Source organism: Zea mays, chromosome 1, assembly GCF_902167145.1.
Source record: "Zea mays cultivar B73 chromosome 1, Zm-B73-REFERENCE-NAM-5.0, whole genome shotgun sequence".
Lineage (NCBI taxonomy): Eukaryota > Viridiplantae > Streptophyta > Magnoliopsida > Poales > Poaceae > Zea > Zea mays.
In genome coordinates this window covers 67,906,629-67,931,504 of record NC_050096.1, presented here as the reverse complement: position 1 = coordinate 67,931,504, position 24,876 = coordinate 67,906,629, and the positions used below count along the sequence as shown (strand labels likewise).

The following is a 24,876-nucleotide window of genomic DNA, read 5'->3' as shown; positions in this document are numbered from 1 at the left end:
TTATTCCCTTTTGATCCTCGTATTTAGTAATAAAATAGACTAAAAGGGAGGGAACCAAGCAGCACTCCCTAATATATTGGAAAGGAGAGATTTATTTTATAGCGCGAGACGAATCAAAATGTATAATAAACGCGAAAATTGCGTGCAGACAGAATCAACCTAGCACTACCGCACATGTGTCTCGACTCTAGACAGAATTGTAGTCGATATTGGAGATCGAATCACATCCTCCTCCATCTGTTCGGTTAGCTCGCCTGCTGGCTTGTCAAGAATGTACGGCAGGCGTGACTTTTTGAGCATCTCACACACCACACACGGAGCAGGAGTATGTAGGGATGGTCATCAACACAGACACGGTAAAACAGGTCTAAAGACGAGTTGAAGGAAACAGTTGACGACAGCAGCAATGGACTTTATTAATTCACAAAGCCAACTCCGTCTATATATGTGGCAGCAATAGTATTATTCAATCTCTTATGAGCTGCAGCTACGTACAAAAAGAAACAAATAGAAGAAGAAGGGAAAAAACGACGTAGAATGCAGTAAATTAAAGCATTACATACTACATAGCAAGGCAAACGACAACGTAAGATTCTCCTACCACACCCCTGCACTGCACCCTGCATGCACACAGCCAGCGTGCAAGACATCAAAAGCCAAAGGGCGGCAAGGGCAAGATGCTGCCGCCGAGCCCAGACGCCACCGACGACCGCCGCATCCTCCGCTTCCTAAGCTTCTCGGCGAGTATGAAGGCGAGCTCCAGGGACTGGGACGCGTTCAGCCTGGGGTCGCATTGCGTGTGGTAGCGGTCTCTCAGGTTGTCGAAGGTGACGTTGCTTGACCCGCCCGTGCATTCGGTCACGTTCTGACCGGTCATCTCAAGGTGGACACCTCCAGGCTGGCTTCCCTCTTGGTCGTGCACATCGAAGAAGGCCCGTACCTCGGCCTGTAAATATATATATGCATGCATGGTGTATCACATTCATATTGGTTTGAGGAGTACGACGTCGACAGAAGAAGAAAGAAGAAGAACCAGAATGGAGTCAAATGGCCGAGTCTTTCGTCCGCAAGGAGTCTTGATGGTGTTCCCGTGCATCGGGTCAGTGATCCAGGTGACACTCTGTCCAGCCTGGCGGACCGCGCGGATAAGGTGAGGTAACTTGACCCTGATGTTCTCTGCCCCCATCCTTGTGATGACGGTGATCCTCCCGGGCTTGTTCGTCGGGTTCAGTATGTCGATCAGCTTCACCAGCTCGCCGGGCTCCATCTTGTCGCTCACCTTGATGCCAAGGGGGTTGGCGATCCCCCTCAGGAACTCCACATGGGCGCCATCAAGCTGCCGGGTGCGCTCGCCGACCCAGAGCATGTGGGCGGAGCAGTCGTAGAAAAGACCGGTGGTGGAGTCTTGCCGGGTTAAGGCTTGCTCGTAAGGTAGGAGGAGGCACTCATGTGAGGTCCAGAACTCGATCATCGTCGTCAAAGGCTGGTCCACTGTTAGCCCAGCTGCACCCATGAATCCAAGGGCATCATCAACCCGATGTGCCAATTCACGGTACCTACAAACTCAGTCATGCATGTCATAAAAAAAGGATGAAATTTTGGGACATATAACATAACTGAATAATGAAACTCAGTCACCCATGACATATAATATAACTGCAATCAGTGAGTGAGTGCGTGCAAGATTTTATTTCACCTGTCGCCCTGCTCGCTGTGTTTAGTGAAGTCAAGGTTCCACTGTGTCACGCGTTGGATGTCCGCGTAGCCACCGGTGGCGAAGGCGCGGAGCAGGTTGAGCTTGGAAGCGGATTGGTAGTACGCCTTGAGCATCCTCTGTGGGTCGGGGACGCGGCTCTTCTCGTCGAAAGCCTCGCCGTTGATGATGTCGCCCCGGTAGCTGGGCAGCTTCACGCCGCCCCTCTCCTCGAACGCGTCCGACCTCGGCTTCGCGAATTGGCCGGCCATCCTACCGACCTAGGGCGCACGAACAGTCGAACACATAAAAGCCATCCGCCCAGTTCCTTCCAAGGCAAAGGGAATTTCGATTCACGTGGTTTTGTGTGGCGTGCGGCGTAGATGGGTAGGTAGGTTACCTTGACAACGGGCATTTGGCCGCCGAACGTCAGCACGACGGCCATCTGCAGGATGACGCGGAAGGTGTCGCGGATATTAGCACTGGTGAACTCTTTAAAACTTTCGGCGCAGTCGCCGCCCTGGAGGAGGAATGCGCGGCCGACGGCGGCGTCGGCGAGGCGCTCCTCCAGGTGACGCGCCTCCCCGGCAAAGACGATCGGCGGAGACTTCTCGATCGTGTTGACCGCCTCCTCGAGCTCTGTCTGGTTCGGGTATTCTGGCTGCTGCAGGGCCTTCTTCGTCCTCCAGCTGTCCACCGCCCACCTCGCGCGCAACGACGCGTTCGGGCCAAGGGACGGGGCCGGGACGGTGTCGTTCTCGGGCACGACCGTCGGCGTCGAGGCCTTCGCGGCGGCCGGGACGACGCCGGGGTTCTTCGACGGCTCCGCGGCGTGTACGGCGCCGACGGCGCAGCGGCGCCTGAGCAGGAGCAGCGACGGCGACGCGCGGCGGGGCTGTGAGGCGGACCCTCCGGAGATGGCGGCTGCGGCGGCGGCGTTGGTGGCGAGGGCCATTTCGGAGCAGAATGCAGTGGAATAGCGTTAGGATTCGGGTAAGTAGTGGAGAAGGCGGTGCGTGCGCGGTGTTTGTCCTGGGACGAACGAGAGCGGGGGCGAGGGTACTTATAGGCGCCTGGAGCCGGAGTTGGTGAGAGCGAGACGAGAGACGAGCCGCCGGGTGGTTGGATGAAGCGCCTATTTACCATTTCAAACGTTCTATAAATAGCCAATTCTCTCCGCTGGTGACGGCGAAGCAGGAGAGTGGTGAGTGGTGATGGTTCTTCTCTGAGATGGCTGCCGTTGCAGCAGCTGCTCCTCCACTCGGAGGCGGCCCAGCCCCACGAGGGTTAGGTAAGGAGGATGACCGGTGGGGCCACGTCGTAAGTTTGTGGTGGTTCGGCTCGGTTTCGAGCTGATTTGCTGCCTAACCCGAGGCTGGTTCGGTGATTAGTGGGGGAAACTAGTGGTTATGGCGGGTGATGATGAAAAAAAATGGACTAATGCGGTGATGTTAACCCGGCAACAGACGACACGTGTAAGCTGATCACTAGTGGCGTGCATATATCATTGTGTCCCGTCCGTACGTCTAGTGCACGAAGAAGACACCTCTAACGTACACACACGTACTCCCTACAACAACAACGCTCTCGAAAATTTGTAAACAATTCGATATCATGCTTTGGATATCACGTATGACAATAATTAGCACTAGTCCTCCACGTGGTTTAATCAACCTACTCCCCCGTCTCAAAATACAGTTATTTTTAGCTCTCTTTTTTTTCGTCTACATAATGAATACTGATCGTATGCTTCTGTAGTCACAAATGGTATGCATCGATCGGTAGGAACATCGAAGTTGTACATCTTTAACGAGTGGGCGAGATTTAGAATACTGATCGTGCTCATTGACGCGCACTACAACCTCACTAATTAAACAAATCTATATGCTGTTTCTCGTGCATGTATCTGGAGCAGCTAGCGTTTTTGAGCTGCTGCTAATCATCCCTGTCTAATCGCTACCACAGTAGACAAAGAAGCCTAACTGCGCTGCACCACTCGAGCCGAACGGCAGGCAAGCCAAGCCGTGTGTGTTCGGCTCGGGCGCTCGATCGGCCGTGCGAAGCCGAGCCACGGGACGACAAAGACGGCAACTGCTGTAACCACTAACCACCAGCTACCGAGTACCGAGTCACGAGCGTGCCAGCTTGGACCACCGGGGCCCCACCCCATCTGTCGCACGAGAGGCACCTTGCACGACACCTCACTGCAGGTGGGGCCAGCGTGTCGGGACGATGGGCATGACCACCCTCGAGCCAGCAGAATTTCTATCTTATTCTCTGTTTTACTCTCTATTTCAAAAATTTTATGTAAAAAATATAATCTACAACATAAAATAATATTTTACACGTCGGTTTACAAGGTTTTGGCGAAGATGCCTGAGATCGGATCTGTCCAGATTGTGTGGGCCGGAAGTTGCTCTTCTCACTCCACACGTCGACACTGCTAACACTAGTTTTAATAATAACGACAGCATAGACCATGACACAATCAACGCCTACCTCTGTAAACACACACACACCTTGATGCACGCACCGAGAAATAAGATCAGCCCATCGAGGCATCGACCATGCAGGGTCTGTTTGAATTCGGCACCACTAAAAATCAGCTGGCTACTGGTATCTCTGGTCGTATCCATTTGCTAATAGATAGTTAGACATATGTATATTATTAGCAACTCTAAACCTGCTATAATTAGGATGTTTATTAGCAGGTCTATTTAGATCTACTTGTACTACAAAAATTAGTGTTAGGGTCCGTTTGGTTCTTTTAGTCCAACGACTAAAATTTAGTTAGGGGACCAAATTTTATTCTCTACCATGTTTGATTTATAGGGACTAAAAGTATCCAGAACACATTAAATAAATCATAAGAGGACCAAAATACCTCTTAATATTCTTCCGCTATTAGTGCAATTGAAATAAAGAAGAGATAAAAAATGGAATTAATATGATTTAGTCTCTTTTAGTCAACCCGACTTGAGACTAAAACACTTTAGTCCCTGTTTTAGTTTCACCGTTTGGCAATTTAATAACTAGATGAGATTAAAATGGAGGGACTAATCTTTAGTCACTCAAACCAAAACGGGACCATAATATAAATTTGCTTTTAAAGAAACCATGCTTTCGATGGAGATGATCATATGACACGTAATATAATTACAAAATTTGTTGCTACAATGCTACGTGCATGCGGTCCATGTATAGAAGTAATGCATGCCATTTACGGTTCCTACTTCTTTGCAACTACCAGCTAAATAAGCCGATCCAGATCCCATAGCAGCCACAGAATGGCTTCAAGAACAGACGGCCGGCCAAAGCTTCCTTGTCCTGCTGGCTCCACAGTACATTTACCCTTACTACCATCTGCTACCTGGATTATTGCTGCTTGGATGCACACCAACGTTGCTTTGCATGAGCACGCGCTAGTTACTTCTTCTATTTTGTATTATAATTTAATATTAGATTTTTAGGTACGTAATTTTTACTATATATCTATATGAAAATATCAAGATATCTAAGAAGGCAGAAAAAAAATGAGCTTCTCTGAATTTTCTTGCACAAATTCAAACATATAATCAAGCCCAACTTCGTCTCTTGTGTCTAATGATGTGATAAAGAGTTTTATACCTTAAATCCCAATTCTATACTAGCATGCCAATTCTGGTAATGTAAATGCTTGACAAGAATGACTTATATATGTCACGCCGCTGGAGATTGGTGCCGCTAATTACAGAAAGGAGCGAAAGTTCGGGAGAGAGCAGGGGCGAGAGCGAGAAAGGGCAGTTGCAAAATAAAATGTCATATTTCATTTTAACTAAAAATATTTAAAAGAAAAGGTAACGTTTGGTGTTGAGGTGGTTGTAGGCTAACGAAGACTATGTATCGAATCAGTATGGTTTGTTTGGTTCAGTTTTTTTCGATCAGCTTTTCTGAGAATCTGGCTGCGAAGAGAATCTGGTTGATCGTGAGGATTATGCGTGGAGAAAAATGAAGTGGTCCAAAAAGTCCAGGATCTAGATAACGATGGATTCTTACTATCGCGATGACTCGGTCGATTGTGTTTTATGCGTGATTTTAGACAGTTTTTACTAAACCGATCATTATTGAAACGGACTGAAAAACTGGGTCGTTTGGCAGTCCGCGACAACTTTTAGTGGACAGAAGCTGAAAAAAGTCCAAAAAAAGGACCTATGGTAGATAAATAGTGATGATGATCAATAGCATTATTGGTAGCATGGTTGATAACAGATGTGATGATCAAAGTCTTAGTCATTGTCACGGTCCCTGCAGCTATTGTCCTTGTACAATCAATTTATCATTTCTCAGGAGTAGGTAGAACATCATTGTACTTTTGTTTCTGTGTCTGGCTCTGTTGCATAAGATGCCACTTCCGCGGCACAGCACACTAGATCCGAGCAGCCAGTGTCCACGGGCGTCCGGGCCTATTCAGGTGTACAATATTTTTTTTTACAACCGGACTGTTTGCTTTGTATTAAAGGAGTGTTTGGATTACTGCACCTGCAATCTATAAGGATAAAAATATTGTATAATCGTTAGAAGCTGATAAGATTAAAGTCAAACGAACAGACCGAAGAAACATAGGATGACCGAAGGTTGATGTAGAGTAAATATAATAAAATGATGGTAATAAGTTGTTTGTATGCTGAGCGGGAGTTAGACTATAAGTGAACCAACTACTACATGAGTTGGGTTATAAGGTCATGCTCGGTAGAGCTTACATGTTACATATGACTATGCAAAAATATCGTTTTACACTGTAGATTGCACTATTTATAGATTAAAGTTTGTTGAGAACCAAAATAACCACCGGACAGTCTGGCCCTATAGGCCGGATAGTCCACGATCCGAATGGTCTGTAACGAGTCCATACATCCTCTTTATCTATACTTACTCTATTAATACCCTAAGGTCAACATCCACGCCTCCCACGCCCCCGCCTACCCCTTCGCCCCTGCCACATGTTCCCCACCCCGCCGCACGATCCCAGTCTCGCACCCTCGCCCCCGTGATGCCCCCACACCCCACACCCCAACCTGCCGCTGCCACCGCCATCAAGGCATGATGCCCAGCACAAACCCTAACCCTAGATGGATGTCATCACCTCGATGGTCATGGCACGCTTCACCTTCTTCTCGCCGAGCCCGTCGTCGTACGCGCCGTGAACTCCCCTCCCCACTGCTTCTGCTGTTCGCGGCGGCGGAGGCACGTTTCGTGGTGGAGCGCTTCACCTTCTCGCCGATCCCACCGTGACACGAGATCTCATCGTCTCGTGCGGCCTAGGTGAGGACACCGAGGCCGTGACACCCGTCGAAGAGGCGAGCGGCGGGCACGTGGCAACGACGAAGAAGGAGTGGAAGGTCAGCCTAGGGCCCGAGTTGTCGTGTTTTGGGTCCGACCGCACACCCGGGGTTGCCCCTCAAGGTGTTTTTAGGAGTAGGACGGTGTTGACGACTGTAGCAAAATGGTTCGTGCCGATCGCACGAGGGACAATGGACAAGATTTGCAGGTTCGGGCCGCTTAGAAGTGCGTAACACCCTACGTCCTGGTGAGTATATGAGCATGGTTACAAAAGGATTCTCTGAATAGAGGGCGCGGAGAGTTTTTGTGGGTGGCTAAGTAGAACAGGGTCGATCGATCTGAAGGGATGCCCCCTAGGCCTTATATACTCGGCCGTGGGGCAGTACATGTGATACGATAACAACAAGTAGCTAAAAGATAGTGAACCTCTTGAGTTTATCTCTACGTAACCTTCGCCGACTTATCCTCGCATGGCTCTGCTGCATGGGGGCTTCAGCGCGGGAAAGTCGGGTCTCTGTTGTGATTCATTCGTTCGACATTGTGGGCCGCCTGTGTTTGCACTAATCAGTCTCACGTCTTCTTTATTGGTTATCTTTCCCTAGGCCCACGAAAGAATGACCTTACGAATTATTGGGCCCTTGGGCTTTTCGTGAGGCCTTTTACTTCTTTAGTGGACCCAGGGGATATCTATCCCCCATAAGCCCCCGATCTTTGGGTTGATTTAGAGGTAATCAATTCAAAGATCCAAGGTCCAGAAAATGACTTCCTGCTGTCTTCTCTGGCTCTGATCACTCGTCCGACCAAGGTTTGGTTTTGTGCTTGTGCCTTAGAGGTCGGCATTTTGGATTGTAAGACTCTAGACTTCATTGGGTGCACCGGAGGTGCACCCAATGGGTGTAGCCCCCGACCTTTGAGTAGATTTTAGAAGGTAATCTACTCTAAGGTCTTCCTCCTAAGGTTGTCTCCATTCGCGCTCCTGCATCTTGGTTGAGGATTAGTCTTTTCAATCTTGCTCTACGCCTTAGAAGTCGGCGCTATACCGGTATAGAATAATATTCCATGGGGTGCACCGGAGGTGCACCCAATGGGTGTAGCCCCCGACCTTCAAATGGATTTTTTAAGGATAATCCATTCGAAGGTCTTCCTTTCACTTGTGGAAACTAGCATGAAGCCATTTTGCGTTATGCTTTGGAGGTCAGCATTATGTCATCAATAGTTTGCTGCCAAGGTCAGCGTATATTTTGTCTTTAGCAGCCGAGTTTGCAATCCATCCATATCTTGCTGGGTAGTGCAATTTATTTGCTTCTGCGATTGATTGGACGTTTGACGGACGTTCTCTGTCTAGTCTTCACGTCGCTTCTGTCGGCCATATCTTGTACTTTGCTGGTTATATTTGGCTTTCCTCTGATCCTTACTGATATCTCATTTTTGTCTTGAGGTATTCACTGCATGCCCTGCACGGATGTGACCGTTTGAAAAATATACTGATAATTCCTGGGCGTCCCCCCCAATGGGTGTGGGCAAGGGACGGCTTGGTACGCTGAGTGTTTTAGCCGGTTGCCTCTGAGTAGTAATGCGATGGGACGACTAGTGTAATCATATCCTTTGCTCTGTTGACTGGAGTCCCAATGGGTGTGGTGTTGCATGAAACGGCGTCCGCCGTCTGACGTGTCTTCGGGTGGGTGGAGGCGCTTATTGAATGCCTTGCGACTGTTCAGTGACCGCGGTTAGAAGTGAGCGGTTGCCTTTCCCTTCTATAAATAACCCCTTTGCTTCTCTGGTTTCTTCACATCTCTTCGCTGCTCCTTACTGCCTCTTCCCTTTCTTCTCTCCCAAAGCTTCAACCATGGGCAAGAACAACAAGCGCAAGCGTGAGCCGACTCCTCCATCGGAGGAGTTTGGTGACTCGGAATACTCGGAGGAGGAGTTCTCCTCCGAGTTCGAGGGGTCTCCGGCTCCCGTCTCTCCCCCGGCGTCGTCCGATGACTCGGACGACTCCCAGGGGATAGCCACGGAGGTCTGGACGTACATCCGGGCCGTCGAGCGCGCCGGGCTCGAAGGCTCGGATGAGTCGGAGTACTCCTCGGATGAGGAGGACTCGGACGGCGGCGACGAGGGTGAAGACGACGACGACGACGGCGACGGTGACGGCAGCGGCAGTGGCAGGGGCGGCGGCGACGGCAGCAGGGACAGCACCAAGGGCAGCAGCAGGGGCAGCACCGAGGGCGGCGGCGGCGGCAGGGGCAGGGCCAGTGGCTAGACGCCACTAGTCTTCTTAGATATTAGTATAGTTTAGTATAGCTAGAATAATGTAGTAGTAATTAGTGTAATTTAGTAGTAGTAGTAATGTAGAGTAGTATATTGTAGTTTAGTAGTAGTAGTAACGTAGAGTAGAATTAGGGAAGTACCAACTCGTAAAGAGTTGGTTTGTAAACTTGTTAACTTCCCTTTAATGAAGATTGTCGTTTATCCCCTCTTTTTGATGACTTGTCACTGCTTTTGCTGAATGTTGAACTGATTCTTTTGATATAGTAGAAACAGCGCCGAGCGATGTGAAGATTGACATCAGCGTTTTAGAAGTAACACTGAGCAATCGAACACAAGACCAGCGTTTTAGAGGCAATGCCGAATGATAGAAGGTCGGCATCGGCATTTTAGAAGTGATGCCAAGCGACAAAATACGGGGCCGACATTTTAGAAATAACGCCGAGTGATAGAATATCGGCGTCAGCATTTTAGAAGTAATGCTAAGCGTTTGAACACGTGGTCGGCGTGTTAAAGGACACGCCGAGTGATTGAAGGTTGGCGTCGGCATTTTAGAAGTAATGCCGAGCGATTGAACACGTGGTCGGCGTTTTAGAGGCAGCGCCGAGTGATTGAAGGTCGACGTCGGCATTTTAGAAGTAATGCCGAGCAATTGAACACGTGGTCGGCGTTTTAGAGGTAGCGCCGAGTGATTGAAGGTCGGTGTCGGCATTTTAGAAGTAATGCCGAGCGATTGAACACGTGGTCGGCGTTTTAGAGGCAGCGCCGAGTGATTGAAGGTCGACGTCGGCATTTTAGAAGTAATGCCGAGCGATTGAACACGTGGTCGGCGTTTTAGAGGTAGCGCCGAGTGATTGAAGGTCGGTGTCGGCATTTTAGAAGTAATGCCGAGCGATTGAACACGTGGTCGGCGTTTTAGAGGCAGCGCCGAGTGATTGAAGGTCGGCGTCGGCGTTTTAGAAGTAATGCCGAGCGATTAAACACGTGGTCGGCGCTTTAGAGGCAGCGCCGAGTGATAGCCAGCTTCTCAAGTTACTTTGAGGAAAATGGCCGAGTGATGAGGTGACACATCGGCTTTCTTGGAAATAACTGTTAGATATCCACGTGGCATGCTGGGATTTCGGAGATGACCGCCGGGTGATGACTTGGCACTTTTGAAAAGGTATCTGGCTCAAGAATATCCCTTAAGAGTCGCGCTTTTAGCCGCCTTTGCTTTCCGTGCCCTAGTTCTTGCATTTCCGCATCTGAGTCTTCTCTGCCACTCGCCTCCTGCTCTGTTTCGCCGGCGAGAAGCAAGATGGCGCCCAAGAGGAAGACTGCGAACTCGTCTGCCGCAGTGATCCCCGCCATCGACCCCAACAGTCAGTTACCCTTCGCAGGTAACCATATGTCTGTGATTTCTGAAGTTGAGCTTCTCCGCCTTGTCTCCATCGGGGTTCTCCCTCCACGGGAACTCTGTTCTTGGCGAGCTTGCCACGGGACTACTGTCCCAACCGAAGATACCCACGAGTCAGTGGTTTACACTCCTTTCCTTCTTCGCGGCCTCGGCCTTCCCATATCTCCTTTTTTCCGTGGCATCCTTGATTTTTATCACATCAACCTGACTCACTTGAACCCTAACTCCATTCTCCAAATCTCTATTTTCGTTCACCTTTGCGAAGCTTATCTTGGCGTGCTGCCGCATTTTGGCTTATGGAAGTATCTGTATCACTGCCGTCCTGGGATGGCCGGGGGGCAACATCAATTGGTCGGAGGTGCCAGTTTAGAGATGCGCCGGGGGCGGAAGACCGAGTATCTCGAGATACCCCTCAAAGACAGCATTAAAGGTTGGCGTCTGGAGTGGTTTATAATGGATAATTATGGAAATTCTCTCCCTTCCCGCTCGGGAAGACAGGCAGACGTTCGTACTCCGAGTTGGACTGAGTCTCCCACAGACCAAGAAGTAGCCGAGGCGGGCGTGTTGCTTACTGAAGTTGGATTACTGAAAGAGAGAGGTCTGACTGCCGAAGCCGTGGTCACAGATTTTGTTTTCAAAAACATTCAGCCGCTGAAAGACAGAGCCTATCCGGCATATCTTTACCGAGGGCTGGCCGACTCAACCCGAGTTACTAATAGGAGAATTCCTTCTGTGGATTTGGTGAGCCGACTCGAAATGATCCTCAGGGGTAAAGTTTCAAACGTTGGAGCTCCAGTGGCATACTCGGCTTGGAACCTACCTTCTTCCCAAGCTTTCACTCTTTTTGTGTCCAACCCGCCCGTGACAGATAGCAATCTGGGTCTTAGAGTTCGACCTTCTGCTGAAGAGGTCCGTTCCTTAGTTGCTTCGCTTGGGGAGATACCTGATGATGAGCGGCAGATTTATTTTGAAGTGCCCCTGAACCCTAGCGATGCAGACATAAATGACATGCTCGATCTGCTAGCTGAGGATTCATCTGATACTGCTCCTGGTGGTACATTGGCAGTGGTGCCCCTTCCAGAGGTTGATGCGACCTTGGATGTCTCGAAACCTGTCAACACTCGCCCGAGGCGTCCTAGCCGAACCAGTCAGCCCGAGCCTTCTGCTGATGAGCAGAAGAAGAAAAGAAGACGCCTCCGGCGAGTGTCCAGCTTTGACGAGGATGCCCGCACCTTAGCTCCTGCTGCCGAAGAAATGACTGCCACTGGCCTTGCTGACATTGATCCCAATGGGTGTGCTCCGCCTGCTGCTGACCCCAATGAGGATGCTGTTTGTGCTGTTGCTGTGGAAGATGAGGAGGAGGAGAATGAAACTCCATTAACTCGGAAAAACAGTCGGCAGTTCGTCGCTAGCGGGGGTAGTAGTGGGGTTCCTTCTCCTGCCTTGTCTGCTCTTATTGGTCTGCAAGAACTGTCCATGGCCAATTTTGATCAAGCTCTAGAGGATATGGTCCCTGAGAACTTGTTGTTGGAACCTGCAGACGTTGATGCAACAGAAACTTGTGCAGCCGTGCCAGATGCTGGGTTGAGGTCGTCCCGTGCCTCGTCGACCTTAGAGCACGATCTCGAGGGTCGGGATGATGACTTGGATCGTCCTAATACTATGGAAGTAGCTGAAGGCCCATCGACCTTAGAGGTGGTCACGGCAGAGAGCTTGGATCCCTTGAATAGCGCTGACATGTGCCCAGCCCCCGAGGGTGTCGCCGGGGAGGACTCAGCTCAGGTGAGGAGTGTAGGCCGCTACCCAGCCCCCGAGGGTGTTGCCGGGGGTGACCCGGCTCGAGTGGGCAGTGCCAACCTTGACCCAGCCCCCGAGGGTGTCCGAGCGAGGTCTCCCTCCTGCACTTCCATGGATGTTCATGTGGGTTCACCTCCGCATTCTGGCGGCATGATGGTGGCTCAAACTCCAGATCAGGGGGTCGCTTTGGAGGGCAGCATCCCCACTGGTCTGGCGTTAAGCTCTGCTGAATGTACTGAGCTCGTTCCTGCTGGTCTGCTGCAAGCTGCTTCGAGTGGTGGTCTGGCGCCTGGTCATCAGCCGATTTCTCCTGACTTGGGGATCCCTTCGCTTTTTTCCAACCTCCAGGTGCTGTGCTGTGCTTTAGTTTGATCTTTATGTTGCATGAATTGTTGCCATTATGCTCATCTGCTCTTCTTATCAGGCTTTGGTGGATGGAATGGTCGGCCAGCTGAAGTCGCAGGGTGCTTCTATCCCGGAGGTGGCTTCATCTCTTGAGCGTTGGAATCCGGTGTTGCTTCGGGGTCGTGTGTCTGAGTTGGAGGCCACCAATGCTGGTTAGAGTCCTTTCTTCTTCTTCTTTGTTCTTGCCCGTGGGTTGTTTTACCTTCTGACCTCATTTTGTTTGAATACTTCTTGATAGGGATGACTCGGCAGATCACAGTTCTTGAAGAAAAACATTCTCAAGATCAAGCTGAAATGGCTCGACGATGCGCTGACTTCGAGGAGAAGTATTCCCAAAGTCAGGTTGAGTTGAGTCAGGTCTCTGCGGCTTTGGATGATGCCAACGCTCTGAGTTCTTCTCTTCATGCTCAGCTTGACTCTGAGAAGGTAGCTTACGAACCTGAGCTTCGCCTTATCATGCTCTTGGATTTTGAATGAGTTGATTTTTGCTCGTAGGAAGAAAAACGCATCCTTGCTGCTTCTCGCGACAACTTGGACAGATTGTACCGAGATTCCAGCAACTCGCTGACCATCTTGGAGAGGAGCCACCGTTTTACGATGGAGGAGCTTGACAATCAGCGCCGTCAACTGCAAGAATCCTCGGACGAAGTGGCCCGCCTTGCACAGTTGCTGTCGGCAAAGGACGCCACCATCAAGGGACTCCGAGCTTCTAAGAAATCCATTGCTCAGGAGTTAGAAACTGCCCAGCAGGCTGTTAAAGTTGCTGAAGAAGCTGCTGTCACTTTCAAAGCTCAGCGCGATAAGGCCCTGGACAAGGCCATTCGAGCGGGACGAATCTTAATGAGAAGACCCGGCGTGGTTGTCCCTGAAGATATAAGAGCCGATGTGAATGCTGCCCCTGATTCCTCGAATCGCCCTTCTTCGTCAGTCGTTCCTGAGAGAGACATTGGAAAATAAAGAAACAGTTTGCGTGCTCTAAGCGCAGTTAGCATGATCAAGTACTCGTTAGAGGTTATCGGCTTATCATTCGAATGACGTGATTACTCCCTTATTGTATCAGAATTTATTAGTTTGCAAGTTTGTGGTAACGCTGCATGATGATTATGAAGTTTGTTTGTGGGATATGGAGATCATCCCTTGAACCGCATAAGCGCGAGTATGCTATACTGGTTTAAGCCGTCAATGACTTTTAGCCGGTAACTTCCGTTAGTAGGGTATAGTGGTCACCCTAGGTAACGTAAGCGTGAGCATGTTGCACCGTCTCAAGTCGTTGCCGACTTAAGTCGATTGCTCCGTTTGTAGGGCATAGTGGTCACCCCGAGTTAAGTAAGCGTGAGCATGTTGCACCGCCTTAAGTCGTTGCCGACTTAGGTCGATTGCTCCGTTTGTAGGGCATAGTGGTCACCCCGAGTTAAGTAAGCGTGAGCATGTTGCACCGCCTTAAGTCGTTGCCGACTTAGGTCGATTGCTCCGTTTGTAGGGCATAGTGGTCACCCCGAGTTAAGTAAGAATGCAAGTCAATCATAAATGAGCCAAGTATCTTTGAAATCTCTCTTTATTGATGACGTATTTCCATTATACAGAATACATGGTCGCTCCGGCTGTTTTGAAATACAGCTAGGAGTAAAACTTTCGGAGGTGTTCTATGTTCCAGGAGTTCCCAACTTCTGTGCCATCCATTTGGGTGAGGCGATATGATCCGGGACGAGTGACTTCTGCTACTATGAAAGGTCCTTCCCTTAAGGGTGATAACTTGTGCCGTCCCTCCCCCGTTAGAATTCGGCGGAGGACGAGGTCTCCCATCGAAAAGAAACGTTGCCGCACAGCTTTGTCGTGGTAGCGCCTTAGAGTCTGCTGGTATCGTGCTGATTGAATCACTGCATTCAGTCGTTCTTCCTCAAGTACGTCAATATCCTCCAGCCTAGTGGCTTCGGCTTCTGCTATGCTTTCGAAGATCAATCTTGGCGCCCCAAACTTGAGATCAGCAGGTAGCACTGCCTCCGACCCATAGACCATGAAGAAAGGAGTGTTTCCATGTAGGGCCCGGCTAGGTTGGGTTCTCAAGCTCCAAACAACATAAGGCAATTCTCTTATCCATTTTCCTGCGAATTTTTCGTTTTTATCAAAGACCCTTTTTCTAAGTGCCTCCAATATCATTCCGTTGGCTCGCTCAACCTGCCCGTTGGCTCTTGGATGGGCTACAGATGCATACTTGATCTGTATGCTTTTTTGCTCGCAGAAGTCAAAGAATTCTGAACTGGTGAAGTTGGATCCCAAGTCAGTGATGATACTGTTTGGTATCCCAAATCTGAATATTATGCTTTGTATGAATTCCACGGCTTTAGCAGAGGTTAAAGAGGCAATGGGCTGGAACTCTATCCATTTAGTGAATTTGTCAATTGCCACCAATACATGGGTGTATCCTCCTTGAGCTTTCTTGAAAGGTCCAATCATGTCCAATCCCCAGCATGCGAAGGGCCAAGTTACTGGTATGGTTTGTAGCTGCTGTGCTGGCATGTGCTGTTGTTTTGACAGGTATTGGCAAGCTTCGCATCTCTGAACTAATTCGGCTGCATCATTCTTCGCCGTCGGCCAATAGAATCCTGACCTAAAAACCTTCCCGACTAATGTTCTGGATGCTGCATGTACTCCACACTGCCCAGCATGGACTTCCTCCAGAAGTTGCTTCCCGGTGGACGGGAGAACGCACTTCATGAGGACGCCTGACGTGCCCCTCCTGTATAATATCTCCCCAATGAGTGTATAGTGAGCTGATTGTCTGGCAATGCGCTCTGCCGAGTTCTTGTCATCTGGTTCTTCTTCATTCTTTATATACTTGATAATCGGTTGCCTCCAGTCATCAGAGTCTGACTCGGGTTGGTTTATGATGTTGCACTCTTCTATTTGATCCGTCGAGATGCTCGGCTGAAGGATTTCTTGCACGAAGACCCCGGGCGGGACTTGAGTCCGACCGGATCCGAGCTTGGACAGTACATCAGCCGCCGTGTTCCGATCTCTTTCTATATGATGAAAATCCAGGCCTTCGAATTTATCTTCTAGCTTTCGGACGGCGGCGCAGTATCTTCCCATTGAATCAGTTGAACAATCCCATTCCTTGTTTATCTGACTGATGACTACTAGAGAATCTCCGTACACCATCAGTCTCTTGACACCCAGCGATATGGCGATGTTCAATCCGTGTATCAAAGCTTCATATTCGGCTGCATTGTTAGAGGCCGGGAATAGCAACTGGAGAGCATACTTGAGGTGTTCGCCTCCAGGTGCAGTGAAGAGAATTCCTGCTCCTGCACCCTGCAGCTTCAGCGAGCCATCAAAATACATTCGCCATACTTCTGCGGTTTCTGGATTATCCGGCACTTGCTGTTCTGTCCACTCTGATACGAAATCGACCAGTGCTTGAGTTTTGATGGCAGTGCGAGGTCGGAACTCGATATCATGGGATCCCAACTCGCAAGCCCACTTGGCTATTCGGCCAATGGCTTCCTTGTTGTGAAGAATGTCCCCTATTGGAAAACTAGTAACTACTATGACTTTGTGGTCGTCAAAGTAGTGGCGCAGCTTGCGGGCAGTTAGAAGTACTGCATATAATAGCTTCTGAACTTGAGGATACTTTTTCTTCGATGGGCCTAGAACCTCACTGATGAAGTAGACGGGATGTTGTACCGGGTAGGCATGCCCTTCTTCCACTCGCTCGACTACCAACGCAGTGCTTACCACGTGAGTCGTGCAAGAGATATATAGCAGCAAATCTTCAGCCGGCTGAGTCGGCGCAGCTCGCCGGGGCGGTTTCAATACTGGCGGTGTTGTCAGGAATTTCTTCAGTGCGTCTAGAGCTTCTTGTGCCTCTGAAGTCCATTGAAACTTATCCACCTTCTTCAGCAGTTTATAAAATGGCAGACCTTTTTCTCCCAGCCTGGATATGAATCTGCTCAGGGCTGCCATACATCCAGTGAGTCGCTGAACTTTCTTTTGCGATCGAGGAGCTTCCATCTTCATGATAGCTTCAATCTTATCTGGATTAGCTTCAATTCCCCGGTGGCTGACAATAAATCCGAGTAACTTTCCTGCTGGTACCCCGAAGACGCACTTTTCAGGATTGAGCTTCCATCTATATCTTCTCAGGCTGTTGAAAACCAGCTGTAAGTCTTCGATGAAGTTTTCCGGATTCTCCGTCTTGATCACCACGTCGTCTACGTAAGCCTCCACACGCTTGCCCTAGTGATCGGCTAAGCATGTTTGAATAGCTCTCTGATAAGTCGCTCCAGCGTTTTTGAGGCCGAACGGCATGGAGGTATAACAGAAAGCACCAAACGGGGTGATAAACGCCGTTTTTTCCTCGTCTTCTTTTGCCAAACTAATCTGATGATACCCGGAATAGCAATCTAAGAAAGACAGCATCGAACATCCAGCGGTGGAATCCACCACCTGATCTATCCTTGGGAGCCCGAAGGGATCCTTCGGACAGTGTTTGTTGAGATCAGTATAGTCGACGCACATGCGCCAATCCACTTTATTCTTTTTGAGTACAAGAACAGGGTTGGCTAACCACTCGGGGTGTAGTACTTCTCTAATAAATCCGGCCGCGACCAAGCGAGCTAACTCGGCGCGAATGGCCTCTCTCTTGTCGGGCGTGAAACGACGTAGCTTTTGCCGGATCGGCCTCGCCTGGGGATAGACCTTCAATTTGTGCTCGGCCAGTTCTCTTGGGACTCCCGGCATATCCGCAGGTTGCCATGCGAATACATCTCGGTTATCTTGCAGGAACTGGACGAGCGCGCTTTCCTATTTGTCGCTCAAACTGGAGCTGATGATGGCCGCCTTGCGCTCATCAGCGAACCCCAGGTTGATCCGCTTGGTGTCCTCAGTCGGCCGCATAGAGGTCGCGGCCTGAGCTTCGTTTGCCGGCACGTCGAGGTCTTCTTCAGGCTTAGAGTTCGCCGGTGTAGAGGGAACCGTTGACGGCTTGGTGGTGAGGGCTGCTTGGATGGCCACTCGGAAGCATTCTGCGGCGCCTTGGAAGTCGGCGCGTACAGTTATGATTCCTTGCGGCCCTGGCATCTTCAGTATCATGTACGTATAGTGTGGGATGGCCATGAATTTGGCCAGCCCCGGCCTCCCGATGATGGCGTTGTACCCGCAGTCGAAGTTCGCCACCTCGAACCTCAGGAACTCGGTTCTGTAGTTATCCGGAGTCCCGAAGGTGACCGGCATGTAGATGTGGCCCAGCGGGTATTCCCCTTCCGTCGGCACGATGCCGAAGAAAGGAGTGTCTGACTCGTGGAGCTCTTTGAGGTGAACTCCCAAGCCTCCGTGACCTCGGGGATGCGGTTTCTCATGGTCTGGAACCTTTTAAGGTATGACCGGAGAGTTTCATCCCCCCGGCGCTTGATGGATTTGAGGTCCCATGGTTGCGCTGGCTTGTCAGAGAGAGACTGGAAGTTGGCGGTGAAACATCGGCTGAAGTCTCCCCAGTCGTCGATGCAGTGTCGGGGTAGATGTCGTAGCCACTGCAGCGCGTCTTGCCCGAGGACGATGGGCAGATACGCAGTCATGACGTCTTCGGACGCCCCGGCCGCCCGAGCAGCGGTGGTGTAGACGGCTAGCCAGCCCCCTGGATCCTGCTTAGGTTCATATTTGTCGACATTGGATACCTTGAAGTTGGGAGGCCATTGGATGGCCCTAAGGCGCGGAGTAAGGGCGGATACTCCGCACGTGTCCTCCTGTCGTCGAGGATGTCGTCTGTCCTGGGGAGGGGAGTGGCGGTGGTGGTTCCTCGACCGTCCCCGGGTGGTTCCACCAGTTGAAGCTGTTGCCGACTCAGTTCGGGTGGCCTGGCTTTGAGTCGGGAAGCCATGATCTCGATCATACTCCTCCCGACGGCGAATTTCGTTCTCGTGCCGCCGTTCGCGCGAAGCATTGATAGAGCTTCGCGCGTCTCGGCGACTGTTGATGGCGTGTCGCAAATCGTTCGGCGGGTGAGCGAGCGGCAGAAGATGGTTGGCTGCCTGAGTGAACAGGCGCCGGTATCCCTCGGCGTCGAGAGTCCAAGGAAGCCCGTCAGCTATCCGGGCTAGAACGCCTCCGACTTCGCTCGGCGTGTTCATGGCTCGGGCGAAGTCGGGGTTCAAGTTGCGCCCGAAGAGCGGATTCTCGCGTCGTTGCCTTGCATCTTGCTCGGCTTGCTCCTGAGTCCGACGGCGATCACGTCGTCGGGAGTTCCTTCGTTCCCTGAAGACGCGTTCTTCCGGAGTTTCTCCTATCTCTGAGACCTCGTCTCGCGAGACAGGCTGCTCCGGATCCCGTTCTCCAGCTGCGTGATGTCGTCGAACATTCCTGCGTCGGTTCCTTCGTCGGCGGGATTCCCGCTGAGGCGGTTCTTCTCCGGGCGCGGTCGGTTCATCGTCGGAGACGGCGGGCGACTCTGCCCTCCCGATGAAGAGGACGTCGGGGTAGAACGGTATTGCTGCCACGGCGACTTTCTTTCTGTTCTCCTTTGAGGTCGGAGGAACGGGAAGAACGACTGGCCTCTCCCTGGTCTCCTTCTTTCTCATGACCTGTGTCCATTCTGTCGTCGGGGAAGTAGACAGCGGAGTCTTCCGGGTCAGCGAGCTTCTAGCTCCAGCCTCCCCGGAGACGATCTTGTTCCGAAGAGCCGGAGGTAGCGTCTTTCCAGCATTTTCGGAGTTTGTTGGAGGAGACTTCTGTTCCGGCAGATCCGCGAGGCGGTGTAGAATTCCTTCTTCGTCCGCCACGGATGAGATTGTCCCGAAGCAGAATATGGATCCGGGACGCATGGTGATCTTGCTGTGGAAGGTGACGGCCATTGAGCTAGCTTGGATCGTCGACACACCCCCTACCTGGCGCGCCAGCTGTCGGTGTTTTGGGTCCGACCGCACACCCGGGGTTGCCCCTCAAGGTGTTTTTAGGAGTAGGACGGTGTTGACGACTGTAGCAAAATGGTTCGTGCCGATCGCACGAGGGACAATGGACAAGATTTGCAGGTTCGGGCCGCTTAGAAGTGCGTAACACCCTACGTCCTGGTGAGTATATGAGCGTGGTTACAAAAGGATTCTCTGAATAGAGGGCGCAGAGAGTTTTTGTGGGTGGCTAAGTAGAACAGGGTCGATCGATCTAAAGGGATGCCCCCTAGGCCTTATATACTCGGCCGTGGGGCAGTACATGTGATACGATAACAACAAGTAGCTAAAAGATAGTGAACCTCTTGAGTTTATCTCTACGTAACCTTCGCCGACTTATCCTCGCATGGCTCTGCTGCATGGGGGCTTCAGCGCGGGAAAGTCGGGTCTCTGTTGTGATTCATTCGTTCGACATTGTGGGCCGCCTGTGTTTGCACTAATCAGTCTCACGTCTTCTTTATTGGTTATCTTTCCCTAGGCCCACGAAAGAATGACCTTACGAATTATTGGGCCCTTGGGCTTTTCGTGAGGCCTTTTACTTCTTTAGTGGACCCAGGGGATATCTATCCCCCACACGAGTCTTCTAGGCCGCTGCGGCAGAAGTGCACCCAGGTGAATACGATGGAGCACGTGCCATGTGAAGACGACAGAGCGTGCGACGGAGATGGAGGCTGCGGCGGCTGTCGTCGAAACATAAGGAGGGATTGCTTGGAAAGCCCTGAATAGGAAGACTAACAAGTCTGGAGGCGCTGGGGGGTAGGCTCAATCGAGCAGTCGAGCAAAGCTTCCTGACTCGAGCACCTCGGATGGTCCGGTGCTCAAGTAGTCAGTCCGTATGACTCAGCTAGACAGTCCGCCCATGGCTAGAGGCATCGGCCTCCACACAAAGCAAGAAAGAAGACGCAGGAGAAAAGCACTTGTAACACACATGGTCGGTTGGTCAAAGTCAGTCCTACTTTTGATTAATTGCTCTCCAAATACGCTAGCAAGAAGGTCGTTCTACGCGATCGACCAACAAAGAAACCTCGACCACCCGCTAAAACAAAACTGCCGAATAAAACGACCCGAAAGGTGACACAACAAGCATTGCCTATTCATCCAGTGATACCATGATATTTTCCACCCGCCTACTCATCATCGATACATTGTCCTATTCAAATGTGGAATGGTACGACGATGAACTCGTGGTACATACATAGTCCTTGCTTATTCAGGCTGGGGGGACCTCCATTCTATACCTTTTAATCCTTTGATCAGATGATCATGGCCGAGAAAGATGCAACCTGAAACGTCCTTTATGCATTAGAGCTCTACTGAATGATCACCATATTGGATCGAAAAGCTGGTGACTTGCATCAGGCTTAGTTCTTACTTCAGGAACAAGATAACTTGTGAGATCTTTGTTTCTCACAGAGTGCTAGCATTACATATGCTTTTGGTTCGTCAACCTCCACCAAAAAGCAGGGGGCATATGTTGAGAACCAAAATAATCACCGGACGGTCCGGCCCTATAGGCCGGACAGACCGCAGTCTGAACGATCCGCAGTGGCGACGCGGCGGTCCGCACGTGCACAGAATCAGTTAGGGTTCCATATTTCTTACGTGATTTGTTAGCTAAACTTGCGAGATTTACTCGAGAGCCGACTTGTAACGGGTGTGGACCTCCCCTTTATATGTATAGATGAAGGGTCACGGTCGATTGAACCACTACACTCGATCCAATCAACTCTACTTATCGTTTTTACCTTATGCAATAGGAGTAGCCCTAGTTTAGCTTTCCTCTAACTCGAATCTTCACATCTCTTCGGCTCTACGTCGACTAGAGTCGTCTTGGGTGGCTTGTCGACACCAAGACACATCCTAGGATATCTCCTTTCCGATGGGGTCCCTCCTGGCAGATGAGATCTAGGTTTGTTGCGAAGAAGACGACTCTCTGCGCGACCGCGGACTGTCCGAGCTCCAGACGCGGACCGTCCGGACGTACGTAGAGAAGGAGCCGCTCCTGCGTCCAGGTCACGGATCGTCCGGTCCAGGGCCACAGATCGTCCGCGCCTCCACAGAGAGCCCCTCTAGGTGGTTCGTTCCTGTTTTTGGCGTCCAGAGATCGGCGCCAACAAAGTTTAAAGTAGGAGGTGGAATAAAACGTGGGATAAAAAGTCTGCTGGAGATGTATTAAGGTTGTCTCATCATCTTACCCATCATATCCACTATTTCAAACTTCACTTTATGAGCGGTGCAATCTACAGTATAAATAGTGTTCTATATGATCATGTACACAATTTATTGAAGACAGCCTAAGTGTCTATCGAACCAACTCGCGATTGTATTGTAGTCTTGCCGTTATATAAAAAAAACTAAGGAACTTACGAAGAAACCAAGCTGGTAATAAGCAAGCTACTGCTACATGAGTGGACTCATATTGCGAGAAATAGACTATATAATTATTACTATATATTACACATGATAGGAATATATATTCTCGTTCGTAGAAATATTTCAGATACATAGCATTTCACAAAACCAGAAGCTCAGGAAAAAGAGGTATAACTCATGGATAAAACGAAATCTTCCAAGTTGCAGCCTGCAGGTGCATTGAACGAGGAGAACACGCAGATGTTGCTGGTGGACACCGATAGTGCTGGACAAAATACTCGTGCCTCGTGAGCTCGCTCGACTCGTAATCAGTTCGGCTCGGCTCGACTCGGCTCGTTTTAATTTTATCACGGGCTAAGCTAACATCTCAACTCGGTTCGTTAACAAGCCAGCTCGTTAGCTCGAATGAGCTAGCATTTATCTGTAAAACAAAGCCTATACTTATAATGGATGAACTAATTGTAGGACCGGTAAGGCGACCAGAGAGGGGTGAATGGGAGCCAATGGGATTTTTGTCTCCAAACACTGAAAATCAACACCTTACTTCAATTGAGATGAAATAAGTGCACAAACCATAAACACATCAGCGAACGACTGATCTCATGATTATAAAATGTTCCTAACACTCACATGAGACCAGCAAACAAACGGATCGCAAATCGAACACCAAAAAGTCCAAAACGGTCCAATACAGTATCGTCAACAAGTGCTGTTTTCAGCGGTACGAAAATATGTTCTTGATTTCAAAACTGAACCAAACGAACTCCGATTGATATGAAATTTTACACACACCTGAGCAAATACCTTTGCAAGATCTCCCCAAATTTTGAGCTCAATCCGACTTGTGAATCACCCACAGATTTAAAAATACAGCAGAAATTGGGGTTTTGTTGGGGTTTTCTAGAAACGAGTTCAACCTCAGTTTTTCTCAAATTGCGACCAAAATCTGCAACAAATAGGTGTATGCAGTGGTCCGAAGAGTGCAACTCACCACCAAACAATCCCCAAACCAAATTCTCTCAAAGGAATCAAAGTTTTTCACCAACAACACAAGATCGGGAAAAGGAGAAACCAAGACTATAAAACTTCAGGAATTTCAGCAAGGGTACAAACTGAGATTTGAAGCCAAAGAGCCCTGTGGGCCGAACCGGCGACCCTTCCTCTGATTAAACTTGAAAATCAAGAACACAGTCGAAGTACGAAATCACTGCGGAAACCTTGGCTCAAATGGTGTCTACCTCGAGAGAAAACTAGGAGCTCTAGAATGAGTGCTCAAAACAAATGGCAGACAAAGGATGTTGAACCAACCAGCCCTCCCCTCTACTTATAGAGGGTTATTCTCACTTCCTAAACTACCTCTATTTACATAGAGCCTATCCACTCCACCGGGGGTGAAATGGACCAACTCCTAGGTTTTCGATCCAACAGCCATATCCTTCACACGGAGTTGCTTCGCCTTTGATGCACTCTCCGCGATCATGCCGCGTGCCGCCACCGGTTCCCTCCGCAACCGCCACCACCGAGTTTTGAGGCCCAAACTCAGCAAAACTCGCCATCCATAGCGCTGGGTGGTTTTGAGACCCACAAACCACCAAACCTGTCGTGAGCACCGCACCTCGTGCACGTCCTTCACGATCAGACGCGTGTCCCGCCAGTCCTCGACCATGCCGGCAACACGGTCCACTCCACCACGTCCTCGCACAAGTGTGTGTCCCAGGTGTCAGCCACGGGGTTGGTGAAAGGGAAATGTGCCCTTGGGCCATTTCTAAGTATTTTGGTGATTGAGTGCAAACACAAGGGCCTAAATGTGAAAATATGCTCATGGATGAACAAAGTGTAAATCACAAGTAAAGGTATGTTTCTAAGCCTTAGTACATTAGTTTTGTGTACTAACATCTTGTCTAAGTGTTAGAAACAGGAGAAAGAAGAAAAGAAAAGAAGTGGAGAGTGGCTGTGTACAGCCAAAGGCTGCTTCGGGCTGGGGCACCGGACTGTCCGGTGTGCACCGGACAGTGTCCGGTGCGCCAGATCAGCGCAGCGCAAACCAGCCGCTCTCGGGTTTTTCTCCGGCGACTTCGGCTAAAATTCACCGGACTGTCCGGTGTGCACCGGACTGTCCGGTGAGCCAACGGTCGGCCGGGCCAACGGTCGGCCGCGCGATCGGCGCGCGACACGTGGCCGAGCCAACGGTCGGAAGGGAGCACCGGACTGTCCGGTGTGCACCGGACTGTCCGGTGCGCCAGATCTGCAACGGTCGGCAACGGTCGGCTTCGCTTTCTATGGAAACAAATCGGGCACCGGACAGTGTCCGGTGTGCACCGGACTGTCCGGTGCGCCACGAGACAGAAGGCAAAGATGGCCTTCCAGATTTGTTCCCAACGGCTCCTAGCTGCCTTGGGGCTATAAAAGGGACCCCTTGGCGCATGGAGGAGTACACCAAGCATTCCTTGAGCACTCTTGATCACTCACACATCAATCTCGCGCACTTGTTCGACATTCTAGTGATTTGAGCTCCGTTCTAGTGTGCTAGTCTTTTGAGCTCAAGTCTGGGTCTTGTGTGTGCGTATTCGCAGTGATCTTTGTGTCGTGTGTGAGTTGCTAATCCCTCCTTTGCTCTGTGATTCTCTGTGAACATCTTTTGTAAGGGCGAGAGGCTCCAAGTTGTGGAGATTCCTCGCAAACGGGATTGA

The 24,876-nt window shown here is 50.3% G+C and overlaps 1 protein-coding gene across 1 annotated transcript; it reads right to left on the bottom strand.

The window, feature by feature from the left end:
• Positions 1 to 418: 418 nt before the first annotated feature.
• LOC100274492 (uncharacterized) lies at positions 419 to 2,727 on the bottom strand. The gene is made up of 4 exons (NM_001353618.1): positions 2,094 to 2,727; positions 1,697 to 1,974; positions 1,034 to 1,556; positions 419 to 946 (listed from the first exon to the last, which is right to left on the bottom strand). The coding sequence occupies exons 1-4, from the start codon at positions 2,646 to 2,648 to the stop codon at positions 650 to 652; spliced, it is 1,653 nt and encodes a 550-aa protein (NP_001340547.1). The 5' UTR covers positions 2,649 to 2,727; the 3' UTR covers positions 419 to 649.
• Between the last annotated feature and the right edge of the window lie 22,149 nt (positions 2,728 to 24,876).